This window comes from Thamnophis sirtalis, unplaced genomic scaffold (genome assembly GCF_051295495.1).
Source record: "Thamnophis sirtalis isolate CommonGarterSnake01/CBP01778 unplaced genomic scaffold, rThaSir2_p1.2 scaffold_5, whole genome shotgun sequence".
Taxonomy (NCBI): domain Eukaryota; kingdom Metazoa; phylum Chordata; class Lepidosauria; order Squamata; family Natricidae; genus Thamnophis; species Thamnophis sirtalis.
The window spans coordinates 3,572,463-3,586,793 of record NW_028261385.1 but is presented as its reverse complement, the minus strand read 5'-3'; the positions used below and the strand labels follow the sequence as shown (position 1 = coordinate 3,586,793).

The 14,331-nt window shown below is 42.5% G+C and overlaps 1 protein-coding gene across 1 annotated transcript in view; it reads right to left on the bottom strand.

Moving 5' to 3' along the window:
- KIAA1328 (KIAA1328 ortholog) overlaps positions 1-14,331 on the bottom strand; it is a 157,553-nt gene that overhangs the window by 28,552 nt on the left and 114,670 nt on the right. Inside the window, exons 7-8 of the mRNA XM_087715254.1 lie at positions 5,388-6,058; positions 3,703-3,807 (exon numbers count right to left, since the gene is read on the bottom strand). Coding sequence (XP_087571380.1) covers positions 3,703-3,807; positions 5,388-6,058 — 776 coding nt within the window. The remainder of the gene's footprint in view (positions 1-3,702; positions 3,808-5,387; positions 6,059-14,331) is intronic.

Below are 14,331 nucleotides of genomic sequence, written 5' to 3'. Positions count from 1 at the left end.
AAGCTTCTTCAACTCTGACTGGATGGTGGGGAAGGGAAGGATTTATGTGTTCCTTTCAGACAGCTGGTCATTTGCATCCTTTTAAGAGGGTCCCTGAGGCCGCCTGGAGGTTTCTCTGTAGTCATCAGGGTCACCTGAGTCCTGAATGGATTTCAAGAGGGGGAAAAAAGGCAGACTGCAGGAACCAGGAGCACCACTCAGGTGACCCCGAGGCCACAGAGAAACCTCCAAGTTAGACTTGGCCAAGAGAAGTCGCTGAGATGCCTCCTGCAGCTTCTTAACCCTGAGTCTGGGCCTTCTGATTAGCTGGTGGCGTAAATCCCATGCTTCCCAGCTGACATGGGGGAAAGACATGGAGTGGGGAATGAGGTTGTAGTCCAAAACCCCTGGAAGTCTCGAGTTTGAAGAAGACTTCATCTCAGAGACTGAATAGCAATAGCAATAGCAGTAGACTTATATACCGCTTCATAGGGCTTTCAGCCCTCTCTAAGCGGTTTACAGAGTCAGCATATCGCCCCCAACAACAATCCGGGTCCTCATTTTACCCACCTCGGAAGGATGGAAGGCTGAGTCAACCCTGAGCCGGTGAGATTTGAACCGTTGAACTGCTGATCTAGCAGTAGCCTGCAGTGCTGCATTTAACCACTGCGCCACCTTGGAAATGCATCGAAGATCGAATCCTAGGGCTGGAAGGGACTCTGTGGGATCTTGGTGTCCAAACCTCAATCAATCAATCAGAATCAATCAGAAGGGACCTCTAAGGTACAGGGGAGGGGGTCATGTGTGGGCGTGCCACCCATAATGCAATGCGTGACCCCAGTGCGCATGCGAGGCGCGACCCCCCCCCCCCATTTTTTGCATCCTTTTTTCACCCTCCCCTGTCTCCAGAGGCTTTATAGGAGCCTGGGGAGGGCGAAAACAGCATCCCCTGCCACCCTCGGAGGCCCGCCGGCGGCTGAAGCCTCTGAACCGCAAAAAAACGGCCCTATGGGCAAACTGGAAGTTAAGGAACGGACTTCCGGTTTGCTCGTAGGGCCGGTTTAACCCCCCCCCCCCCCCGGAGCCTTCAGGGGCCTTCCGGATGCTTCCCTGAAGGATCTGGAGGGCAAAAAACGAACCTACGAGCAAACCGGAAGTAGGGCCATTTTTACTTTTCCGGAGTCTTCAGGGACCTTCCGGAGGCTTCCCTGAAGGCTCAGGAGGACGAAAAACGCCCCTATGGACAAACCGGAAGTGACCTTGTGTGCCCTGACAAATGGCTCCGTGTGGCACCTGTGGCACGTGTGCCATAGGTTCGCCATCCTGGGTGTAGGGTTTTCTACGTAAGGAGAGGGTTGGACTAGAAGATCTCCAAGGTGCCTTTTAATTCTGTTATTCTATTCTGTTCTATTCAATCTTTTTTTTTCAGTGCCGTGGGAACTTCGGTCTCTAAATGAACGGTTGTAAGTGAAGGACCATCTGTAAAATTCTCACTCTTGGTGGGGACGTTACTTCAGCAGATGCCGGCACTGTCCCTCTTCTGCTATTCTTCCCATAGATAATAGAGAATAAATGGCAATTAGATTAGCTAATGGTAGATAATTAACTCAAAATGAGAACTTAATTATAAAAAATATGTTTTTCAAACAGGGGAGGCTGGCCTTTCTTTGCTTTCAACCTGTAATGTCTCAGGTGAGCAAGTTTAATATTGTAAATACTTTTCACCTGCTTCTTTCTTTCTCCCCCCCCTCCCCTTTCCTTTTTTTAAAAATAATAATAATAAAAGAAATGAAAAAAAATGAGCTAGCTCATTTAGGGAAGAATGTGAAAGACTAAAAAGATGAGTTCTTATGATTAGCAAAGGAGATGAAAAAGGCATCCTGATTTATCTTAGAATGTCATAATTGTGTTTCTTAACTACCAAAGAATAGACTTAAAAAAAAAAAAACCTGCAACCCCAAAAGCAAAAAAATAAAATAAAAAATCACCTAGTCATTTTGGCTAATGAGTTTGCTACTTTGCTAATCGTAAGATCACAGCATCTTTGCTTCTATTACAGATGGGCCTCGACTTATAACCATAATAGAGCCCAAAATTTCTGTTTATAAGTAGAATGGAATAAGAATAGAATAAGACATAAGAATAGAATAGCATACAATAATAAGAATAGAATAGAATAAGAAATAGGAATAAAATAGAACAGCAAATAAGAATGGCGTAGAATTAGAAATAAGAATAGAATACAATAGAATAGAAATAGAAATTAGAATAGAATAAGAAGAATAGAATAAGAAATAAGAATAGAATAAGAAATAAGAATAGAATAAGAAATAAGAATAGAATACAATAGAATAGAAATAGAAATTAGAATAGAATAAGAAATAAGAATAGAATAAGAAATAAGAATAGAATAAGAAATAAGAATAGAATAAGAAATAAGAATAGAATACAATAGAATAGAAATAGAAATTAGAATAGAATAAGAAATTAGAATAGAATAAGAAAGAATAGAATAAGAAATAAGAATAGAATACAATAGAATAGAAATAGAAATTAGAATAGAATAAGAAATTAGAATAGAATAAGAAATTAGAATAGAATAAGAAATAAGAATAGAATACAATAGAATAGAAATAGAAATTAGAATAGAATTAGAAATAAGAATAGAATACAATAGAATAGAAATAGAAATTAGAATAGAATAAGAAATTAGAATAGAATAAGAAATAAGAATAGAATAAGAAATAAGAATAGAATACAATAGAATAGAAATAGAAATTAGAATAGAATAAGAATAGAATAAGAAATAAGAATAGAATAAGAAATAAGAATAGAATAAGAAATAAGAATAGAATAAGAAATAGAAATTAGAATAGAATAAGAAATAAGAATAGAATACAATAGAATAGAAATAGAAATTAGAATAGAATAAGAAATAAGAATAGAATAAGAAATAAGAATAGAATAAGAAATAAGAATAGAATAAGAAATAAGAATAGAATACAATAGAATAGAAATAGAAATTAGAATAGAATAAGAAATTAGAATAGAATAAGAAAGAATAGAATAAGAAATAAGAATAGAATACAATAGAATAGAAATAGAAATTAGAATAGAATAAGAAATTAGAATAGAATAAGAAATTAGAATAGAATAAGAAATAAGAATAGAATACAATAGAATAGAAATAGAAATTAGAATAGAATTAGAAATAAGAATAGAATACAATAGAATAGAAATAGAAATTAGAATAGAATAAGAAATTAGAATAGAATAAGAAATAAGAATAGAATAAGAAATAAGAATAGAATACAATAGAATAGAAATAGAAATTAGAATAGAATAAGAATAGAATAAGAAATAAGAATAGAATAAGAAATAAGAATAGAATAAGAAATAAGAATAGAATAAGAAATAGAAATTAGAATAGAATAAGAAATAAGAATAGAATACAATAGAACAGAAATAGAAATTAGAATAGAATAAGAAATAAGAATAGAATATGAAAGTGAGGAGAGAAGAGAAGAGGGGAATGGTAGGTAAAGCCAGGGAAGGGAAAGGAAAGGAGAAGGGAAGTGAAGGAAGAAAGAGAAGAGAAGAGATGAAAGAAGAGGAGAGGAGAGAAGAAGTTATGAAGAAAAGTGTGGTGGATCATACCAAGTAAAGCTCCTTGCACATCACAGAATATCCTGGCACACCCGAGGCAGCAACAGGTGACCTTACCTGATCCCGTCACAAATCCCGTTCACAGCCGGAGCCGAGGAGCCTGGTCCCACGAGGGCTTCCCCCATCAGCCCGTCTTCCGAATGGCCAGCGTGGCTTTTAAACCTGCAAGAGAAAAAGAGCCAACTCCTCACCCTCTGCAGGCTCCAATCTTGAAGGAACTCCGTGCGCTTTTATCCCCCCTTTCATTACTCCTGTTTTATACGGTAAAAGATACTGAGGATCTTCTGAAAGTACAGAAGGACTCCTCCGAGTGGAAACTCCACCAAAGGCCACCTTTCAAAGGAGGCAGACCTTCAGGATAAGCACCAGAGGGAAGGAGAAGAAACAATGAAGGGAAACTAATCAAGGAGAGAAGTCATTTGGAACTAAGGAGACATTTTCTAACGGCGAGGACAATTAACCAGTGGAACTGCTTGCCACCAGAGGTTGTGGGTGCTTTTCATCACTGGAGGGTTTTAAGAAGAGACTGGACCATCTTTTCTTTTGGACTTCGGGACTGCCACACTTTCTACTATTCGTTTTTCCACGGTGGGAAAACAAGAGGGCGGGGGGAATTATATGTAGTTGGGTGATATGCAGCCATAACAACATTCCTTCTAGAAAGCCAAGGTCATCCTTTCTCTTTGCACCTGATCTGTCTTTGTGGCAGTGGAAGATTGGACCACGTGATGGACTGGTGGGTGTTGGGGCAGGATCTTTAACTTAGCAATAGCAATAGCAGTTAGACTTATATACCGCTTCATGGGGCTTTCAGCCCTCTCTAAGCGGTTTACAGAGTCAGCATATCGACCCCACAGTCTGGGTCCTCATTTCACCCACCTCGGAAGGATGGAAGGCTGAGTCAACCTTGAGCCGGTGAGATTTGAACCGCTGAACTACAGATAGCAGTCGGCTGAAGTGGCCTGCAGTACTGCACCCTAACCACTGCGCCACCTTGGCTCTTATCTAAGATAGATAGATAGATAGATAGATAGATAGGTAGGTAGGTAGGTAGGTAGGTAGGTAGGTAGGTAGGTAGGTAGGTAGATAGATAGATAGATAGATAGATAGATAGATAGATAGATAGATAGATAGATAGATAGATAGATAGATGATAGATAGATAGATAGATAGATAGATGATAGATAGATAAATAGATAGATGATAGATAGATAGATGATAGATGATAGATAGATAGATGATACATGATAGATGATAGATGATAGATAGATAGATAGATAGATAGATAGATAGATAGATAGATATGATTAGATAGATAGATGATAGATAGATAGATAGATAGATAGATAGATAGATAGCAATAGCAATAGCAATAGCAATAGCAATAGCAATAGTAGTTAGACTTATATACCGCTTCATAGGGCTTTCAGCCCTCTCTAAGCGGTTTACAGAGTCAGCATATCGCCCCCACAGTCTGGGTCCTCATTTCACCCACCTCGGAAGGATGGAAGGCTGAGTCAACCTTGAGCCGGTGAGATTAGAGCCGCTGAACTGCAGATAACAGTCAGCTGAAGTGGCCTGCAGTACTGCGCCCTAACCACTGCGCCACCTCAGCTCTTGGATGGACGGATGTGCTGGCTGGGGAATTCTGGGAGTTGAAGTCCCAGGGTCTTTAAGTTACCAAGATTCCAGATCCCTGGTCTAGCAAAAACCAGTTTCTCACCCCCCTTTCCCACGCTTACCAGTGATACTCCCGCCTGGATTGCTGCAGCTGCTCCTGCTGCTGAAGAAGTTTGGCCTCTTGCTCCGCTAACAAATTCTGCAGGCGCTCCTTCTCGATTTCCAGCTCAATCTTCTGGAGCAGGAGCTCTTTCCGTTTCTCCTCGGAGAAGTCCTGGCCGCGGGGATCGGCTTCTTTTGGTCTCGAGGTGTAGCCGGCCTTCGGCCTCCGGAGGTGCGGTGACCCAAAATATTCCGAGGAGGATTCGCACGGGGCCCCTGGGTATCGGTCTCGGACACGGCAAGTGTCTTGGAAAGGCTCGTGAGCCGGGTTTCCTAATTTCTGATGGATGGGACACCCCGGAAGAGGACAGCCGCTCCTCCGCTTCTCCCCGTCGGGAATCCTCTGAAGATGGGAACCCAACGGCTGTGTGGCTGGAGAGGACATGGGGTTGCATTTGTGGGGCAATCCGTTTTGCAAAAGGCCACCGTTCCTGGCCTCCATCTGACATCCGGGGGTCCTGGCCTCAAGGACACCCCTATTGCTACCAGGTCGAGGTGAAGGCTGAAGATTAGGGCTCCTACGAGTTGAGTTGTGGTCCTTACGCAAAGCTTGTCGTCTAGCAACACCAAGGTAGGATCCATCCAGGTCTGAAGGCGGCACCAGCTGACAATGACTTCTCTGACTAGACATCTGTGGAGAAAGAGGAAAAGAAAACCACATTCAGCTTCCACAATTCCAAAATAGCAAATATGTTCCAATATGTGTCAGGCCTGCCATCTTCTTTTCTTTTGGATCTTTGGCCTGCCACGCTTTCTATTATTCTGCTATGCCTTTTCTATGGTGGGAAAATGGGAGAGGGGATTGTACGGAGTTAGATGCAATGTAGCCATAACAACATTCTTTCTAGAAAGCCAAGGTCATCCTTTGTCTCTGCACCTCTGCACCTGACCGGAACTGGATGGGTGGTAGCTTTCAACTATCTTGAAAGACTGTGGGAGGGGAAAGACTTTGCTGGAGAGGAATTCACTATAAATTGAATAAAAAGGGTTTCTCGGGACGAGGACTCGGCTTCGTGCTGCTGGGAAAGCCTTGATCAGAACAGGTGTTTAATTTGGTTAGCAATACAGATTTTTTCCCACCCCTTTTTCCCCCACCACTGGTAAAATAAGTGCCCTGTTTGATAATATTCTGTCTCTTCTTTCTGTCTGGTGTTCAATGCAAGTCTATCCATTTCTGGACAATCTAGTATTTTCTGAATTATCTCTTCCTCTTGCGGGGTTTCTTCATTTTTTCCAGTATTGTGCAAAGATAACCTTTGCGACTGTTAAGACATGTAATATTAAATACATACTTTTCTTATCAATTTTTTCCCTGATAGCATTCCTAATAAAAACAGTTCAGGTTTAAAATCTACATGTTTCCCTATTTCAGTGTATTTTTGGCCAATTTTTTTTCCTTTGCTTTAACAGAAGCAATAGCAATAGCAATAGTTAGGCTTATATACCGCTTCATAGGGCTTTCAGCCCTCTCTAAGCGATTTACAGAGTCAGCATATCGCCCCCAACAACAATCTGGGTCCTCATTTCACCCACCTCGGAAGGATGGAAGGCTGAGTCAACCCTGAGCCGGTGAGATTTGAACAGCCAAACTGCTGAACTGCAGTCAGCTGAAATAGCCTGCAGTGCTGCATTTAACCACTGCACCACCTCAGCTCACAAGAAGTCCATCACAGATGATAAAACATGCCAGTTTTTTCATTGTATTTCCAACATTTGCTGACATATTGTTTTTTTTTAAATTTTTAAAAACTTTATTTTGTTTATGCAAACTTCACATCTTTGCAACACATTAGGTTTCTTTTACATATCTGTTGTGATTCTTTTATATGTACAAATAAGTCTTTTAGAACTGTAACTTCATATATATGTGCATTTATATTACTTCATACATCTTTTGTCTTCATTCTATATATAACATTCTATATATTCTATGTATAACAACCTTTATTACATATGAGTCATTTTGTATCCATTTCCTATTTATTTGCTACAGTCTATCTCGTATTTCTGTCTTTTAACCATTTTGCAGTTTTGCAGTTGTTTATTAATTTGTTAATCTTTCTTCCTTTCTTTTTTGCTTTCCTGCTTTTCCCCACCTTTCCTCTAGCCAATTATACCATAAATCCCGTACGGAGTAATATTGAGATTCCTCTTTCTCTTTTAATTCTTTCGTGAGCCTATCCATTCCCCAAAAATTTTTTTATTACATTTACTTCTGTTGGTGTGTAATTATTTTTCCAGTTTTGTGTGAATATAATTCTCGCTGCCGTGATTATGTGTAGACTTAAGTATCTAATATTTTTTTCATAATTTCCTTTTATAATTCCTCACAGAAATAATTCAGGTTTTAGTTCAATTTGATGTGTGGTAATCTCCTCCAGCCAATCTTTTATTTTTTCCAATAGTTTTCCAACAGTTTTCCAATAGTTTTCCAGCAGTATTCCAGTAGTTGAGGGGCTGCCCCAAAGAAGAGGGAGTCAAGCTATTCTCCAAAGCACCTGAGGGTAGAACAAGAAGCAATGGGTGGAAACTAATCAAGGGGAGAAGCAACTTAGAACTAAGGAGAAATTTCCTGACAGTCAGAACAAGTAACCAGTGGAACAGAAGTTGCATCCAGAAGTTGTGGGTGCTCCATCACAGGTACAGTATAGGTGGTACCTTGCTCAATAGTAGTAACTCTGAGAGGGATCTTGGAGTCCTAGTGGAGAACCATTTAAATATGAGCCAGCCATGTGCAGCAGCTGCCAAAAAAGCCAACACAGTTCTAGGCTGCATCAACAGAGGGATAGAATCAAGATCACGTGAAGGGTTAATCCCACTTTATAAGGCCTTGGGAAGGCCACACTTGGAATATTTGCATTCAGTTTTGGTCGCCACAATGTAAAAAAAGATGTTGAAATTCTGGAATGAGAGCAGAGAAGAGCAACAAAGATGATTAGGGGATTGGAGACTAAAACATACAAAGAACCCTTGCAGGAATTGGGTATGGCTAGTTTTGTGAAAAGAAGGACTAGGGAAGACATGATAGCAGTCTTCCAATATCTCCCACAAAGAAGTGGGAGTCAAGCTATTCTCCAAAGCACCTGAAGGCAGGACAAGAAGCAATGGGTGGAAACTAATCAAGGAGAGAAGCAACTTAGAACTGAGGAGAAATTTCCTGACAGTTAGAACAATGAATCAGTGGAACAGAAGTTGCCTCCAGAAGTTGTGAATGCCCCAACACTGGAAGTCTTTAAGAAGATGTTGGATAGCCATTTGTCTGGAACGGTATAAGGTTTCCTGCCTAGGCAGGGGGTTGGACTAGAAGACCTCCAAGGTCCCTTCCAACCCTGCCATTGTATTATTGTATAAGGAATGGAGAGAAGAGCAACAAAGACAATTAAAGGCCTGGAGACTAAAACATACGAAGAAACGTTGCAGGATTTGGGTATGGCCAATCTAGAGAAAAGAAGGACTAGGGGGGGGGCATGAGAGCAGTATTCCAGTATTGAAGGGCTGCCCCAAAGAAGTGGGGGGGGATTTATTCTCCAAAGCACCAGAAGGCAGGACAAGAAACAATGGATGGAAACTAATCAAGGACAGAAGCAACTTGGAATTCAGGAGAAACTTCCTAACAGTGAGGGCAATTAACCGGTGGAACAGTTTGCCTCCAGAAGTTATGGGGGCTCCATCACTGGAGGCTTTGGAGAAGAGACTGGGCCGCTACCTGTCTGAAACGGTGTAGGCAGTCCTTGACTTACAACCGTTGGTTTGGTGACCGTTCAAAGTTTCCATGGCATTCAAAAAAAAAATGGGACTTAGAGGACCGTTTCTCATAACTTTCATAAACCTTTGCCGCCTCCCCTGATCAAAATTCAGAACATTTGGCCACTGTTTCCTATTTACGACCGTTGCTGTCCTGTGATTCTTCTGACCATCGAAATCCACGGGGAAGCAAGATTCACTTGAAGAGCATCCGGCGACTTCAGCTAGTCCAGAACGCGGCCGCACGAGCGATTGTGGGTGCACCTCGGTTCGCCCACATAACACCTATCCTCCGCGAGCTGCGCTGGCTACCTGTTGATCTCCGGGTGCGCTTCAAGGTGCTACTTGTCACTCATAAAGCCCTCCATGGTAGTGGATCTGCGTACTTGAGAGACCGCCTCCTGCCAATTACCTCCTTGCGACCAATTAGATCGCATAGATTAGGCCTCCTCCGAGTTCCATCTGCCAGTCAGTGCCGACTGGCAACCACACGGAGGAGAGCCTTTTCAGTAGTAGCTCCGACCCTTTGGAACGATCTCCCCGTGGAGATTCGTACCCTCACCACCCTCCAGACCTTCCGCACAGCCCTTAAGACCTGGCTAGCCCGTCAGGCCTGGGGACAAAGATAATTGTCCCCACCCGAATGATGAATGAATGTTGCTTATTATTTTACTTTTATGTATTGTTTTGCGTTTATTGTCTTGTACCCTCCCTTCCTTATTTTATGTAAGCCGCCCTGAGTCCCCTCAGGGAAAAGGGCAGCCTATAAATACTAATAAAATCACTAAAAAATCACTTAACAAGGGAGGTAAGTAACTTATCGACCGCGGCGATTCACTTAACAAACGTGGCAAGGAAACTCGCACAATGGGCCGAAACTTAACAAAGGTCCAACTTAACCGCAGAAATTTCGGGCTCGCAATTGTGATGGTAAATCGAGGACTACGGACTACTCAATGTATCGAGTTTTCTGCTTGAGCAGGGGTGGGTGGGGGTTAGTCTAGAAGGCCTCCAAGCTCCCTTCCAACTCCGTTATTCTGTTAAAATCCTCTCTACGGTTCCTTGGCTAGTTCCTGTCTGTGGTTTTATAGGGCAATTTAAAAAAAAAAAAAGAGAGACAGAAATGAAATGGTTTGATTATCAAGAGCCAGCGCACCTGCCCAGCTCACTGCTTTCAAGCGAAAGAGAGGAAGGTGCTATCAGATCTGCAATTTAATTCTGCCTACACAGGTACAATAAATATAAAAGCATCGCCTGCAGGATCTGGGGCTGTAAACAAGGCACTTCAGCGTATCCAGGAATTGCGAGCATCCAGGGTTACATAAAATCAACTGGAAGTGTGGCGGGGGGAAAAAAAAAGAGGAAAGAAAAGCCCATTAAATGGTAATGTGTGAAAAATGTTTAATTTTTGAAATACGGAGCCAGGGAATCCATTCAGGCCCTTATAAAATAGCGTCTGATTGGCCATTAGTGGGGAATTTGAGGTAAAAACATTTCACCTTGTACTGAATGGGGTATTACTTAACCGTTGGAAAGTTGACGATACACGAACACACAATGGATATATAGTGTATAAAAAGGTAAAGGTTTCCCCTAGCACATATGTGCTAGACGTTCCTGAGTCTAGGGGGCGCTGCTCATCTCCGTTTCAAAGCCGAAGAGCCAGCGCTGTCCGAAGACGTCTCCGTGGTCATGTGGCTGGCAGGACTAAATGCCGAAGGAGCACAGAACGCTGTTTCCTTCCCACCAAAGGTGGTGCCTATTTTTCTACTTGCATTTTTTAATGTGCTTTCAAACTGCTCGGTTGGCAGAAGCTGGGACAAGTCACGGGAGCTCACTCCGTTAGGCGGTGCTAGGGATTCGAACCGCCAAACTGCTGACCTTTCTGATCGACAAGCTCAGCATCTTAGCCACTGAGCCACCCTGTCCCTTTGAGCCACCACGTCCCTCATTTAGGGCGCATTCACCGGGCAACCTTTTGCAAAGCTGATGAATGAACGCAGGGAAGAAACTTGGTGACATTCGTCACAACAGGCAGGCCCAGAGACCAGACGGGATGCGCCAAGGGATGCTGAAAAATTACTCCAGGGTCTGTCTATCCAGGGGGGGACGAGGAAGAATTGAAAAGAGGCTCTGAATAACTTCATTTCTTAGATTATGGTAGCCAAAAACCATTTCTGACAATGGGTGTCCAATCTTAAAAGCAACCAGTGTTGGAGCACCTACAACTTCTGAAAGAAAGCTGGAAACGCTACACTATTCCAGACAAATGGTTGTCCAACCTCATATTAAAGAGAAGAGCAACAAAGGTGATAAGGGGACTGGAGGCTAAAACATACGAAGAACAGTTGCAGGAACTGGGGATGTCTAGTTTTAATAAAAAGAAGGACCAGGGGAGACATGATAGCAGTCCTCCAATATCTCAGGGGTTGTCCCAAAGAAGAGGGAGTCAAACTATTCTCCAAGGCACCTGAGGATAGAACAAGAAGCAATGGGTGGAAACTAATCAAGGAGAGAAGCAATGTAGAACTGAGGAGAAATTCCCTGACAGTTAGAACAATGAATCAGAGGAACAGAAGTTGCCTCCAGAAGTTGTGAATGCCCCAACACTGGAAGTTTTTAGAAAGATATTGGATAACCAAGTGGTGTACAGTTTCCTGCCTAGGCAGGGGGTTGGACTAGAAGACCTCCAAGGTCCCTTCCAACTCTGTTATTCTATTCTATTCTAAATTATTTCAAAGCTTTGTTCAGTTTTCCTTACTCCTCTTCAATTGAAGTGGTCTTATTGTGGCAAATTATTAGGTGTCTTTTTAAAAAAAAAACATATGACAATTATTATTCCCTTCAAAGAAAGTACTATTAAGCAACTCAGATAGTTGTGTATTTCTTTCTGAATAAATCTTTTTTTTTAAAGGATTTGCTTCCAATAATGTACAAAGTGGAACTTAAGTGGGGAGGGGGGGGGAATGTGTGGTTTGGGCTCTCATTTTATTACCCATTTTTCTCTGAAATATCCGTTTAGTTTCTTTTTAAAAAAAAGTTTGATCATTAGAAAGCAGCCAAAGAGAACAGGGATGGGGGATATTAATACCCTAAGATAAATAAGATAGATAATAAAAGGAAAAGAGGTGAGCTGTGGAGTTTCAGAGCTGAAGATAAGGGGGCTATCGTTCAGGAATGATGTATGATGGTAATTGCTGTATTTCAAGTGGGCAATCCCCAAAGAGGAGGAGGAGGAGGAGGAGGAGGAGGAGGAGGAGGAGGAGGAGGAGGAGGAGGAGGAGGAGGAGGAGGAGGAGGAGGAGGAGGAGGAGGAGGAGGAGGAGGAGGAGGAGGAGGAGGAGGAGGAGGAGAACTGTGAGGTCCTCGGTATTCCGTACTTGGTTATTTTCTTGCAGACATTTCATGACCCAACTTGGTAACACCATCAATGCTACAAGAGACGGGGTTGTGGAGGAAGAGGAAGTGGAGGAAGAGAAGGAGGAGGAGGAAGAGGAGGAGGGGGACGACTGTGGGGCCCTTGGTGTTCTCTGCTTGATTGTTTTCTTGAAGACCTTTTCTTACCCAGCTAGGTAACATCATCAGTGCTAGGGAGTGGGGAATGGAGAAGAGGAGGAGGAGGAAACTTCTCTTTGCGTTTTCAGTTCAGTGAATTTCAAAATCCCGAAAGGATTTCGAACCACCGAATTTCAAACCACCGAAACAACCTGCCTCTGTGTGTGTGTGTGTGTGTTGTCTTTCTTTTCTTCCTCCTTTCCTTCCTTCCTTCCTTCTTTCTCTTCTTTCTTTTTCCTTTCTCCTTTCCTTTTTTCTTCCTTCCTTCTCTTTCTTTCTCTTTTTTCTTTCTTTCTTTCTCTTTTCTTCCTCCTTTCCTTCCTTTTTTACTTTCTCTTTCTTTCTTTGTTTCTCTTTCCTTTCTTTCCCTCCTTTCCTCCCTTCTCTTTATCTCTCTCTCTTTCTTGCTTGCTCTCTCTTATCTTTCTTTTCTTCCTCTTTTTTCCTTCTTCCTTCCTTTCCTTTCTTCCTGTCTCTCTTTCCTTCCTTCTCTTTCTTTCTCTCTTTCTCTTTCTCTCTGTTTAATTCTTCCCTTCACCCTGCAGAGTCCAATCCCTGCCGCTGATGGGCAGGAAACCGATGAGGAAAAACACACACACACACAAACGCACACGCACAATCCTCTAGGGCCCATTAGAACTTGTTTACGACATCGATACCGGTATGTTAAAGGACGTGAGAGTTCAGATTATTGAATAATTAAAAAAAAAAAGAATAATAAGAATCCCAGTGCTTAATTGGTGTCGTCCAACCTGGAAAAGGCCAAGGATGACGCCGGGAGCGTGGCGGGCAAACGGCTCTCATGCATAATGCATGCCCGGGATGCTTCCTTTGCCAAAATTGGGCTCGTTAAAAAGCAGGGAGGTTTTGGAAAGGAAGGGCGCGGGGGAGGGGGGGGTGCGCGATGGATGGAACACCTGCAAGTCTTTAGTTCATCTGCTGGAAAGTAATCTACCTTGATGATCTCCCCGGCTGAAAAGCTGCCAGAGTGGGGTTTGTTAATTGCACCAGGGAGAAGGCGCCCCGTTTAGCCGAGAACGGGGCCTTGGCAGAGATTTCCCCTTGCAGCTGTTCGGATTTGCATTCCCCCCCCTTCGCCTGCCGATGGACGGAAGCATCACGCAGAAAACCTGGCTTTCATGGACCCAACTGGTGTCCCTGATAATCGGTCTAAAGCAGGGGTGGGAAAGAGGGGCCTCTTCACCATCTGGGAACTTCAACTCAAAGGAAAAGGAAGGAAGCAAAGGGATGAAGAAGGGAAGGGAAAGGAGAGGGAAGGGGAAAAAGGAAGCAAATGGATGAAGAAGGGAAGGGAAAGGAGAGGAAAGATGGGAAAGGAAGCAAATGGATGAAGAAGGGAAGGAAAAAGAAAAGAAGGAAAAGGAAAAGAAAAGGAAGCAAATGGATAAAGAAGGGAAGGGAAAAGAAAAGAAGGGAAGGGAAAGGTAAGGAAAAGAAAGGAAGCAAATGGATGAAGAAGGGAAGAGAAGGGAAAAGAAAAGAAGGAAAGGGAAAGGGGAAAAAAGGAAGCAAATGGATGAAGAAGGGAAAGAAGCAAATGGATGAAGAAGGGAAAGAAGCAAATGGATGAAGAAGGGAAAGAAG